Source organism: Vanellus vanellus (assembly GCF_965231255.1).
Source record: "Vanellus vanellus genome assembly, chromosome: 1".
NCBI lineage: Eukaryota > Metazoa > Chordata > Aves > Charadriiformes > Charadriidae > Vanellus > Vanellus vanellus.
Genome location: NC_138905.1, coordinates 29,421,255 through 29,435,233, shown reverse-complemented (window position 1 = coordinate 29,435,233; position 13,979 = coordinate 29,421,255). Strand labels below are relative to the sequence as shown.

Sequence of the window (13,979 nt, the reverse complement as noted above, 5' to 3'; positions counted from 1 at the left end):
CCGGAACAGCTTTCCCCAGTTGCCACCTAACCCTCCAAGTGCCCTGCCTTTTTATCGTGAAATTCCCCAGGCACAAAGAGTTGCTGTCCTGGACAAACACAGAATTTCCCCAGCCTTGGAACAGCTGAGCAGCCTGGGGATCCGTTCATTTTCACAAATTCCTGTAGCGTCAATACAGTCAATGTTTTCAAGTATACTCGGTGTTCGCTTAATCCCACCCTGCAGGGTTGGGCTCAGTACAGCACTCAGTGGCCACCACCGCTTTCTGGGGAAACAGCTGAAGAAGCAGCAGAAGGTGGTAGGAGTACTCGGGATGGTCATACAATGTCCAAAGCTATTTCCTCTTCTTCTTGAACGTAATTTAGTTTCAAACATTTTCGTCTCTTGCAGGTTTGTGTACGCTACTAGGCAGGGCTGCAGGGCACCCTGTAGTTTAGCTGCTGAAATCGGGCGCCTTGCACATCGGGGCTGTCTGCAGCTGCTGATCTAGGTGCGGAAGACAGACAAATCTTTTTTGTTTATGTATTTGCATACTTTGATGTTGGGTTAATTGAGTGAAATCCTTCTTGGGGACCATCTAGATTTCTTAGATAATGTATTCTTTGAGGAAGGTGCCAAACAGCCTTAGCTATCTGGTGCTTTGTTTCTACTTCTGTAGGAAAATGCTGTCATAATTGTTCGGTCTACCGCTTCTAGGTGAAATCAGACTGGTTATGTGGCTTGGATTTTAGTTACGTACGTGATTTCCTTGACTTCATAGGCTCAGCAGTGTGACACATTTGTCCTCAGCCGACAGGACAGGTTTTATCTTCTTTGAGGAGCCTACAAAAAGAGAGTGTCTTTCACTAAGGAAAACGAGTTTGTCTCGGGGTGCATGAGAGTTTGCTTTTTCTGTCAAGTCTCCTGGAGAGACTGCTGTTGGAAAGGAGTTGGATCATCTTAAATTCAAGATTTTTTGAATAGTGCTAAATGCTTTGCTACTCCATTTGGAAAGATTATAAGCTGCCGTGCTGACTGGCTGTGATATTCATTAGAGAACTTTCTGGCAAAATACAGTCAGCGAGAGACAAAGGTTTAGCAGTATCATTTGAGTGCCGTTAGGGCACATTGAACAACGTTGGCTTTCTGTCACCATCTTCCGAGCATCTCGTACAACTATGGGTAATTCTGGGCTTCTTGTTCAGAGCCTGCTGGAGAATGGGCATGCGGCAGCGTATAAGGGGGCAAAGGTTCTCCTGAAGTGGTTTTTGTAATAAATGTAGCTATATAATCATTTGGTTAACTTGTTATTCAACCAGCGCAGAGCAGTCTTTGGCCTTAAATCCAGCTTAGCATGTTGATACGTTTCGGTTGCATAGTGCTACCAGTGAGACGACTCTTGTTTGACGTATTCAGCCATTTGGAAACTTATTTTATGTTCAGAAACTTATTTTACGTTCAGCAAGAATGTTAGAGTATGCAGTAATTTGAAAAAAAAAAAAATAAGGATTTGGACTTAAAAAAAGGAAAGAATCTGGTTGTCTTCTGGCAAGTTTTTTAGTTCTGGTTATCTGCAAAGTATACACCTCTTGTCAGTATAAATAGGGAGTGCCTGTATAAACATTCTTGTTTCGCCTGTTCCACATAATAGTTTCTTGTATCGTATTTCTTTTGACCTCGCTATCTGAAACCAATTACAGGAGATCCATTTGGGCTGCATCTATTTTCATAAGAAGCCCAGGCAGCAGTGTTTTTCTCAGAGATGAATATCAACATCAAATATGCTTCTGAGTGCTTTGTTATTTATGTTTCAGAGAGATTTTGTAGCCTTCAGCTCTCAAGAATGTGTCACGCTGTGCTGTTTATACATTGACGATATTAATGGGCGTAGATGTCATTTTTCATTTTAACGTCTCGAATGCAACAGGCTGATAGGTTAAACATTCCTGTTTTTAAAGGAAAGATATGAGTGACATCTGTTTCCTAAAAATACACATATATTTACTTTTTAAAAACCAAAGTAATAAGTTTACTATCTTTTAGTGTCATCTTTCACTTTATTAAAATGATAAAACTCCAGAAATTATTTTAAGGCATACTTAAATTAAATACAAGTGGTTTGGAATACAAAATAAAAGCAAGTTGTATCTCATAGTATTATCGCCAACAAATTGCAAAATCTACCGCAATTTATCAACTTTAATAGGGTGAGTTATATGCAATTAATTTCATTTTTGTTCTGCTTACGTTTTAGCTATGCCAAAGCTGCACAGTAAATATTAAGAAGTAGTGTTCCCAATAAATATTTTACTAGAAGACACAGTGAGTTCTGGAAACCATATGCCCAAATTTCCTGCTTATACAGCCATTACTTAAAGCATTATAATGATTTTCATTTGCATTATTAAAATAATTTCTAATCCTCAGTTCTTTTTATTGCTTTTGTCTACATTGACTTTTTTGTATAGTTTTACTAATTTAGATAACTTAATTAAGGAAAAGTGCCTACTAAATTTGAAACAAATGTTGCTGGAAACTGGATACGATTTTGACTGTCCATTCTTGCTGCTGCTAACTGGAGGTAGGACTCAACATAATTTTGATCTGCCAGATTTAGAAATGTCTGTTAGTTTGTCCTCATTGAGCGGGTTTTAGACCACAAGTTATTATCAACTGAGTTCACAGAAATTTATAAATGGTGCGTGGGATGGGTGTTTACTTGAACTGTACATGTTAAACTATGGATTTTGAAAGACACTTTCAAGTCGTCAATTTGTTTTGCAAGATTTAATAGCAACAAATGAATTGGTAGAACTGAATGTTTTATAGTCTCATAATCTTCACTTATGAATAATGTCAGTAATAATCCTTTGAAATTAACAGTGTGTTTCTGGGAGGTTGTTTACTGAGCAGCACAATCTAAAGTTGAGCAGCACACAGGGAGGAAAAAGTACCATATGACAACTGCTGTAAGAACAAAGGCTGACAGTGATTTCTCCTTATGAGTTTTAAATCATCTCTGATCTCTTGAAATTGTTTTCTGTTCTTCTTCTATCTCCTGTGTTTACAGTAATCTAAACTGCCACAATAAGATCACTGAAGTATTCAGGTAGTCATCATTTATAAGACATTCTGTATTAAAAGATGAGCCTTTACGCCTTTAAAGATATCCCAACCAGCACATATGAATCAAAATAGTTTAAGTAGCAGAGCCTTTTATGCAAACATATCCTGTTGTGCTGCCTTGCTTTTTCATAAAGTGTGACTCTTTTTGTAGTTCGCGCTAGGAAGTCATCCTTTCTTAGGCTGCTTCCACAGGAGTACGCTAGCCACAATTTGAGATGATACTGTCTAGCTTAAATCTAAGCTGCAACACACCATAGTTCTCTAATTTTCAAGTACTGTCAATGCACAGCTTTACCAGGTGCTTGCTTGCTTGTTTTATTGTACTGCCATGAGATGATTTTTGCTGCTAAGGAAGATCAGGATGCTGAAAAAGCTTGCAGAGCGTTCCACTTACTTGCAAGTATACATCAGCATTATATCATTACAGTTTCTTTTCCAGATAAAGGCCATGTAATGAATTTTCTGCAACCGCCACGAATAAAAAATAATTATCTTTACGTTTTTTCCTGTTTTCTGTAACTCCAGATCTCTTCTCTGGTTGTTGTAGCGATATCACCTCAAGTGTTGAGGTTGGTTTTCCTGTACAGTCTCCCATGAATTCAGGAGTGCAATAGTTCTCTCGCTTCCATTCAAGTTTCCCTTTCGGAGAGCTCTAAAGATTGGGAAGGCTTATACATTCACCATAGATCTTCTGTTCACACGTTTAAGCCGTGTTTTGTGCTTAAGCCACTGCAAGATGTTGGGACCAAATCCTGGTGCCCCTGAAATCAACAGATATATTTGTCTGTGATCTCAGACAGAGCAGGATTGTCCTTTAGGATCTGCTCAAGAACTGCGAGTGCAGAAGAGATTATGCTATTCACATAGGAAACAGGGCATCCAGTGGCTCCTTGGTAACAAAATATTTCAAGTGCACTTTGAAATATGTTAACTTTTATTTATTTTTGGCAGAGAGAAGCAAGTTCTGTGCGTCTGGTTGCTTAGGTTCAGAGGAATGTCTAGTCTTTGTAAAGCTGACCTGTAATTACTTGAGAATTTGATGAAACAATACGGGGATTGTTGTGGGAATGTCTCCAAATGTTAAAAGTCTGCTCTGCAAACTTTGTACCAGAGCCTTCTATGGGGAGACGAATCAATGTTGTTAGGGGATGGTGCTAGTGCATTCAGTTTGTTTACTTTGGTTTTCTATGTCTGCCTGCCTTCTCAGAAAACTTGCTTGGAGCCAGACTGTAGCAGCCCTCTCTCTGTCTTTTCATAATTGATCAGGGGATGACTGCCTTCCCTGAGGGTTAAGACGTGGCAACTTTTTCTGTTTGCTCAGCATCTCAATGCAGTAGTTCAAACATTGTTCACACCAGCTGGCAGTGTAATGCCATATGCACATCTTGTCAAAGCAACTGTTGTCATGGATACTAGAAACTATCTTAAAAACCAGCTCATTTGAGTCTAATCAAAATCCTACCTTTCTTTATCAGTTGAGAATCTTTAGTATTTTAGGGATCGTTGATCAAATGGCATTTATTGCGCTGTATTCCATCCGCAGTATGTTTTAATAACGTAGATAATAGTGTGATCTGTTTTAAAGCTGTAACTGCTAATAACTGAACTGATTTTTTTTAAGGGGGGGAGTGGGGAAAAAAGAGTTCTCCAGGTAGTTGCAGTGGAAATGTTTTGAAGCTTTTATTTCTTAAAAAATACCGCTTTGTAACACTTGGCATTTTAAAAATAATTTTATAGGGAAACATAATTTAGATTAGCCTTCCTTGGGTAAGTGGGTTGTTTGTTTACATTTCATATGTTTAGCTGTATTTTGCTGAGTTGGAATGAAAACATAAAATAAATGAAAACATTTTCTATTTTGATTGGGATACTGTCATCCCAGAGCCTGATCTGGTTGGTTGAGTAGTAATTTCTTTGTTCTCTGATTTTCCGAAGAATGCAAATGAAAACCACTCATTTTTATTTGGCATTAAAACTGCACTTTATTTTGTCAAAGGAGAGGTTTCTCCTTGAATTGTAAGTACAAAAAGTGTTTTTAATCTTCAATGAATATCCTTATTAATTCACTTTCAAGATAATCTGATGTTGATTTGTCAAATTTAATTACAGCTTCCGGTAACACTTGAAGTCTACTTGCTTTTGCTTCAAAATTCTAATATGAAAATGCAAATTGAATGATAATTTGCAAGGGAGTGGGCATTTTAGTTGAACACTCAAAGACAAGTTCCTTGTGGAAATGAGGCTATTGATGCAGTTTATGATTTTTCCTCTTCAAGCACTTTAAACAAATTAACTTTATTTCCTGCAGGATTTCATGTACATCCATAAATTCTAGTGAAGTCCTATATATGTTCTTTCAGATGATTTTCTTTATGTTTTAAGTAAAAAACAAACGGGTGTCTAGAAAATACAAATCAAACAGGAGGGGATTGCATTTGTTCGATTGGACTTTTACCTAACATTAGCAATGAGTAACTCATCTCTTTCTAGGAACTGGTGGAAATTATTTACTTTTTTTTTTTACTTTTAGGCACTCCAGGCAGCAAGGCAGCTGCTTTTACAGCAACAGACAAGTGGACTGAAATCTCCTAAGGGCAGTGATAAACAGAGACCGCTGCAGGTTAGTAAAGTATCTTTGCTTTTGGGGCCTTACTCTCAGGGACGAGCGCTGTGCTTGCTCACACGTGAGGTGTGTGTGCGGCTGCCTGTGCTCCAACGTTGTGTATGTGCACATTCACATGCAGGAGGTTACAGGCTCGCTTGCTGGCCGCTTCTCATTCACTGAGAAAATTCACTGTGAGTTACAAAAGCCTTTTGTGGCTATAGATGCCTAATAGGTCTAAGTCTGAGTTCAGTAGCTATTGTATAAATTCATTCTTTATAGACATGTTGCAAAATTGGTATTTGATTTTATACACACGTGAAATAAATTGTAAAAACGGCTGTGTTAAAACTAAGAGTAAAGCAGTATCCGGAAAACAAATCGGCTAAATAACTCCTCGGTACTAGATCTAAGTGGCAAACAGAGAAGTGTTCAGAAACTACCAACACAACTGCATGAAATTGTGAAAGGGCTGCTTCTGCCATTTTAGAAAAAAAGATGTCATAGAGTTTAATACTGGGGTGCTGTTGGGCTTCAGATTGTGTTTGGGTGAATACGAGTTCTGTTACTGAATAATTATTGTAAATGCATTATTAATAAAACTATGTATAGCATTTTATTCTCAGAAAAAAAAAATCCTTTTTTTTTGAGGTTTTAGTTCATTTTTTGCTAATTTAGAGTTCCATACGAAATTGCATTCTGCTGACAAAACTGGTTCTGTCATTCTGTATAGACCAGATATGGGTGTTTGACTGCTGACTTACATCTGTTGCAGACAAAAGATGTGCATAAGAGACGATTTTATTTTGTTCAGGAAATAAAAAAGTGTATATATATTCTATAGTGTGTATATATATATAGTATATATATAGTGTGTATATATATTCTATATATATAGACTAAAGTATATATTCTATTCCTCACATCTATTTTGGGGGGTGAGCCTTTATCTTCTCGGGACTTCCCCTGTTTTGTGATGGAATAGGGCCTTTTTATCACATTTTTAGTTTTTGTTGTGCGTAATGGAGGACCCTAGGCACCAGAATTTATCTTTTTCTCCGCCTGTGAAGTGTTGTGAAATTTGATCACTTGTGCAATTTTTGTATGTATTTCACATTGTCTCCTTTTCTTTGTGAAACCTCATGGAGCAATGTTGGACACAGCAAACAGTTCCACATTCCACATCAGCTCTCTTCAAATACACTTTTAAAGTTGTATTTATTTGCTCAGAACCAAACAAGAACTTAGGGAAATGACTAAAGAAAATGGAAAAAAAGAAAACACGTCAAGTTGGCATCTTGCCGTGCTATAGCTGTAGTCCATTCCAGAGGTGTAGGAGTCCTGGGACCATCTCAACTTTCCACTCCACATTTGCCCTTGACTTTGCTTTGTATTAAATATCCTCCAGGCTGAAGGCACACAAGAAGAGTAGTCATAAAGGCAGCAGCTTATGAACTACTTAGAGTTTTTGGAAGTGGAATTGGTGATCTTGAAGGGTTCAATCACGATATGATTGATTTAATGAATACTGCGAAAGTAGTTTATTCTGCCAGCTCCTCATTCTGAAAGATAACATGGGCTGTATTAGGAGCGTACAAGGTCCAGATGCTAAGGGAAGTATACGAAACAGGCAAAAATAGCGGTATTTTTCCAGTATATGTTTCCCAGTGAACTTAGCTTACTTAATCCTCCAAATTGTAAGCTTGGAGCAGTTCCGGAGCTACTGACTTCTCTGTTCGCATTCTCCACCCATTTGTAAACCTTTTTTTCACGGCTGAAGAGATGTGGGGGTGCTCTATTTGTGGTAGGCATAGGTGAAAGAAGAGAAAACCATGTTTGGAGACAGTCAGTCATACATACAACCCAGAGGATGATGAGGTGAGGAGGGGGAGCCTTGTGCTTTCCTACTCCCGAAGCACTAACGCTGGCCTGATGCCTTTTAAATGCTATGGGATGGTGTATTGTAGAGACATCCTGTATTACCTGTTTGCCAGGAAGAGTCAGTGCCTCATGAGTCACACTTGAGAGGCAAGAAGAAGAAAATAAAGCAGATAGATAATTTTCTTTTCAGAATTGTTACATGCTCCCTAAAGCCAACATTATTGCTCATGTTTCCAACCTTTCCTTCCATGATCAGTATGTACACAGTGCCTCTTACTAGCCTTGGACAATTAATTTGGTTCATTTTTAAATGTGACAAAAATGGAATTTGCTCCCAGACTTTGTTTTATGTATCAAATATGGTGTAAATTCAGGTATGAGCACAAACTCCATTTTTATTTTCTTCTTTTGTGAAAAGGATTTACAGATGTTTTGAAAACGAGTCCTTGGAGCTTTTCTATTTCTGTCTTTTACTGTTAATACAGAGCTGTTCATTGTTCGTTATGTAGTGGAAATTCACATTTTGAGCATTGTGATGCCTGTTTGAACAAATACTGTAATGTGGGTCATAAGATTGTACAGTATTATTATTTTATTATGCCAAATTTAATGGTAACTTTAGCCAAAATCTCCTAGCAGTAGAAATTGCTAAATATGTATAAGCAATTTGAGGCTTATAAGACGAAAATACTTGTGCTTGTGTTTGTGCTTAAGGAAACCGACTTCTCCCAATATTTTAAAATACTTTAATATTAGTGCATTTCTAATTTCCTCTAATTTCAGAGCAATTTACTGATCTGGCAACTGGAGATACGTTAAAACTGATGTATAAATCTAGTAAAAACATAACAAAACTTTTAAAACTAGCTCACACATCTGCAGGCAAATGTGGGTGTTAGGTAAGCCTTGCCATTGCATCTCTCATGTGCTCCATATTTTGATGTAAACTATTCTATTGTTCCACATGCCAAAGAAGAAAAAAAAAAAGGTATTAATTTTAGTGGCCTTCTTTTTGTACTTGATGGATATTTGGGGGAAAGTAGCATATACTGTTTTATATATATGTTCTCTCTGTTATTCCATAATGCGACAAGTATTTTAGTGACTTACAGCACCTACTAGCTAATCAGCAAGTTGAAAGCTTATTGAAGAAATCTTCAAATTTGTGTCCTCAACTTTGCAAAAACAGGGTGTTGGGTAAGTCGTCAAGTTCTACTGTGCTTTACAGAGGGAATGGTTTTAGAGAACCGCTGGGATTTTCCTAGAAGAATTTGAGTCTCTTTTGTATCCTTCTCATGAGAAACCTTTTTAAATTTACCGCTAGCTATGTGATCTATTGTAAAAGAGGAATGTTGTGGTGGCAGATGTTTTTGGTTTAGTTTTCCATGCAAAAGTGACTGGTATCTAGTAGTTATCCTATATTTTCAGGGAGAGGAGGTTTATATTTAGGTTATGAGTTAACAGAATACCTGCAAAAATTACAGGTTTAGATATAGATGCTTATCTTGATCTACTATTACTTTCTGATTTACATTTTTCTGGGTTTCAGACTGCAGATGGCATAACCATTAGCATCTTATGCAAAACAGAAGGTGAAAAGCATCCCATCTGACAAGCTTGAGTACCGATTGTAGTAGTGATTTTACTTTCATGTATAGATATCCGAATAAATGTATTTGAAACATGTTTATATATGCCGTTCATTACACTGAGGCACCAATTGAATGGATCCAATCAGTACATACATTGATTAATAACATATTGCAGAATACCTAAGGAGGTTTTGTGATGAGAGTTGAGGATAATGTTAAGTTGCATGTGATGAGATAATAGCACTTACTTCCTTACTCTGCATTCTGGAAAACATATTGCAGAAGTAAGATTAAGATTTCTGTAGTACTGGTTTTTGTTTCAGAATATTTTTCTTTTCTGGAGAAGCTGTGATTGTGGTACACCATGGTTAAACGAGCTGGTTGCTTCCACGGATTTCACTCCCTATCACCACATATCCATAGTAGGCATAACAGGGAAAATATCAGTTTGGCTCTTAGAACCTGTAGATCATTCTCCTATGGCAGAAAGTCACTGTTATTACGGCCACTGAAGAACTCGGTGTCGTCTAGCCTGAGTTTTAAAACTGGCAGCTTTATTGTTCAGTCACGAGTGAGACTTGCAGTTCTTTAACAACTGTGCAATGCGCAAGCATAACCCAAAGGTAAATGCTCTCAATTTGCTGCCACTGGTGGGTGTTCCTGTACAGTGTTGCAGCTATTTCCCTCCCAGGTAGGCAAATCCTGGTGCTTAGACTGACCTGTCCATGATACGCGTACTATTGTTGGCTGCATAGCATAGCAAATTGGACAGCTGGTTGTAAATTTGTTTGCTCTAAGAGCTATGAAAAGCCTAGCTATTTCTATTCTCTGTAATGTCTCTAAAGAAGTAGTTTATTTTCATAAAGTCAGACTTTGAACTTTATTAGAATAAATAGGTAATTATCTTCAATCCCGTAAGTTTATCTATTTATTTATCAATTTATCGACAATAAATTGGTTAGTTGTTTTTTCCTTCATGCTAGGAGATTTGTTGTTTCAACATCGGTACTAATGCGTTCCGTATGAGGATGGCATGTCAGGAAACCGTGACTCCTGGAATCAAAGGGTTAAGCTCAGTGTGTACCAAGCCTGTTGTATAAATATCATGCTGTATGGAGTGTTGAGTTGTTAAGGTAAGCTTTGTTTATTTAGCATGAGCACTTCACTGAAGTGTAATCATTTGATAAAATTGGGGAAAAGTAAGTATATGTTTAAGTTTAATTACTTAATGTTTATTGCATTAGTGCGTAGTATCAGGAGAACCACTTTTTTTAAAGACATGCAAAATGCAAAACTTTAGCATGAAAATCTAGCACGAAAAGATATTCATAGTCTCTTTTAACCTACTGTCCTTGTTTTACTCTCTCTTAGTTTGGTCATCTGCTTTTGGATCTTCGTATGGGTCTGAATTTAAAATTCATTGCACATAATAAATAAGCAAACATATCATTAATATTGTAACTTTTAGTTACTTTTTTAAACATACATAAGGAGCCGTTGAGAGATAAGAAATTGGGAATGTGGGGAAAAAGAAGCAAAACCTACTGCTTTTAAATTATATCCTCTGACTTAACGCACACTGACTGCAACCGTGCATGCATAATGTCAGTAAAAATATTCCCAGTATAAAAACAGGAAAAAAAATGTTATGGATGGAACTTAGATAGACTTTTCTTTGTGTTATATTCAACAAAAATAGGAACAAATCTAACTGGTTTAAAACTCTTTTCAGAAACTGCGTGTTACATATTTCTATTTATCTAATGCGTGCTGCTAAGCATAGGAAGTAGGAGGATTTTGTACATGCTAGAAAGAATTGATTTAGAAAATGTAAATGCCTAATATATAGTGTAAGAGAAGAGTAGTGATAAACAGTCTTTTTCCCTCTCGAGTATAATTCTGGAGGAAATGCGTGGCCTACATATAAGCAAACATTGAGGCTTGGGGTAAATTAAATTTGGAAGATAGCTGCTGGAAAATCCTAAGTCCCGTTTTCCCTCTCTAAGTCTGTTAGGAGGAATATGCAGTTATCCTCTAAGGTGCAGAAATTTGCATCAGTGATACCCACTCTAAAGACAAGGATAACCCCAAGAGATGGAGAGAAGGCAAGGAGTTATTTTTAAGTAAGGTGGGGGGGGGAGGGAAAGGAGAAGTAGCCATGTTCAAGCTTTCATGGTGTAGAAAACAGGAGTTCCCCTTAAAGTAGAGAGATAAATACAGTAATAAAGAAAAAAAAATGGACATATATATCATTGATTTACAGTGGAAGTGTCTGTGTAACAAACTTGCTGGGACGTCCTTATTTATACAGATAAAAGTCTGTTCCAAAGGCTTATGTCCTGTCTTTGACAACCTCTTTTACTCGTGAAAACCCGTATTTTGCATCATGTACCATTTTGCTGTAAATCTTTCAAGAGTAGATTTACTTTAAGTCACTTTTTACTTTTGTGTCTTCCAGTATTTAAAAATGCATCTATAAAGAAAGTGACACTAGTTTAGTATGGTTTCCTTTTTAATTTAAGGTAGATATCAGTCACCTTAAGGTATTATCACTTATTGAGAAAGTAGATAGTTGTCATTTTCAGGTGCATAAAATATTACACCTAACCTTAATGTATGATCTTTGTAATGTGGAAGAATGTTTATTAGGAGACTTCGAATGGAAGTTATCACATAATGGCTTCATCTGTATCTCACTGAGAGAAAAAAAAAAACCCACACAACTGTTTGGTGCAGAGGCCACGTCTTTATCCTGAAAGTATTGTTGCAATATTATAAAATATTTTGGAGGCAGAGGAAAGAATTATTATGCAAGTTCTGTTTACAGGTCTCGAATATGCAGAATACTAATTAGGATTACTATGTGATCAGGGATTTCAGGAAGCATTTTAATTTTAAACATATGTCTGTGCAGCAGTCTGACGTGTCACTCTGTTACTGTGACTGTCATTTGTCACCTCCATCACTATCACGTCTTTCGCACTTACTCTCTTGTCGATTCTGGTACTTCTAGAGGACTGGGAGGAGAGGGGAGGGCACACACACTCTGGTTCTTCACTCAGGTTAAGAAAGGCAAACCTCCAGGAGAGTGCCTAGGTCTTTTCACAGCAGCTTTTACACAGTAGACCAGCAGACCAGCTTTCCTTCGTGGTAGAATCTGCAGCCTGTCTCATACCAGGAAATACTGCCGTGCGTGGGATGGATGAACTGGTTTTATATTCTGAACTGTAGGAGCCTCCAAGCTCCACAGAGAAGTTTCTTTGCCTTGCCTGAGCAGCTGGAAAGCTCTGTCCCCTGCAAGCCCCACCAATGCCGCCAGCGTGCACCTTCACGATCGCTCCTCTTCAGGCTGCTTGAGTAGTTCTTCTGCGGTGCTGGGAGGTGGAGGTTTCCTTGAGCCACTTCTCCTGGCTCTTGCAACAGGTCGGATCAGCCTGATTCTCCTACCAGCTGGCTCATTGCCCAGAAAAGCTCGTGAAGAGCTGAGAGGGAATGTGTGAATGGTTCCCCACTCAGTGTGCAGCTCTATTAAAGGGTCTGCTCCCAGGCAGGGCCCTAATTATGCCAGTTTAGGATCGCACCACTCAAGCAAAGCTCTCCTGATACTCTTGAATTTGAAAAACACATTAGTGTACATTGATTTAGAAATTACCAAAGCAACTGAACAAAATACCCCGTGAATGCACCCTAGATGGGTGTAGATTTTTAAAAATTGTCTCTAGTTAAATTACTCTTAAGGAAAGTCTCTTTTTTTCCAGAAGTTTTGTCATTTCATCAGGCAATTATAAAAGTCAAGGATATTTTCTACCAAAACCAAAGTTCTGTGACTAAATCATGAAGAATCTTCAGTCAATACTAGCAAACGCACCTTCCCCTTCAAAAATCCAGTCTCCCCCCATAGCCATTCAAGACATTCCTTGTGCAGATTACTTCCCCTGTTTTTTTGGGTTTTGTTTTTTTTTTTTTCAGATTAATTTTGTGAATTGAATACTTGTCTTGACAATTTTCGGATCATTATACAATATTTTGTAGTTTGTGTGTTAGTTTTCCAGTTGCTTTACCTAGCAGGGGGACTTCACTGGGAGCGTCGGGAGCAGGCTACTCAGGAATCTGAACGTATGCCAAGATCAACATAGGTGTTAATTTTAGTTTACCTTCTCTTGGGCATTATACATGTAAAGTTGAATTAAAAACTGTTCAAATTATCCAGATGAACATGCATAAATGCTATAATGCTACAGACAAAAAGCATGTGAGCACGCGTGCTGCTGAAAAAGCAATCTCACAGTGGAGTGGAAAAGCACATCAGCGCATCCTGTTGGGGAAGGGGGTTGTCCAACAATTGCCACTATGTTGTTCTAGGTCTTCTTATGCCTTCTTATGCTTCTGATATAATTTTCTGGAGACAGACAGATGAGGGTCTTATAAAATAGAATTAATGATGAAAAATTTACTAAACACTACTTCAATGCTTTACTACTTGATTATGTGAACCTTTGAAAAGCAATTGTATAATAATAATATGCACAAAGGAAACTGTATGGTGTGCCAACAACATCAATGTGCTTCAAGGATCTTACTGAGAACCTGAAGTATAAAAGAAGAATGAGATTTTCCACTAAGTGTTCACAGTAAATTCATTTATTCAAGAAATACGCTTTCAGTCAGATAGAAAAGACAGCTTACACAGTATTGAGGAAAATCAATACAGTAACCCAACATATCAGAAAAAAAAAAATCAGAATAAATTCTGTACTTATAGAAGCAGTAATTTCCAAACTAATGCAACTGTAGTTTAG

The 13,979-nt window shown here is 37.5% G+C and overlaps 1 protein-coding gene across 1 annotated transcript in view; it reads left to right on the top strand.

Moving 5' to 3' along the window:
* Positions 1-13,979, top strand: part of FOXP2 (forkhead box P2) — a gene marked incomplete at its 3' end in the record, with an annotated part of 437,141 nt that overhangs the window by 305,319 nt on the left and 117,843 nt on the right. Inside the window, exon 5 of the mRNA XM_082496807.1 lies at positions 5,636-5,725. Within this exon, the coding sequence (XP_082352933.1) occupies positions 5,636-5,725 (90 nt within the window). The remainder of the gene's footprint in view (positions 1-5,635; positions 5,726-13,979) is intronic.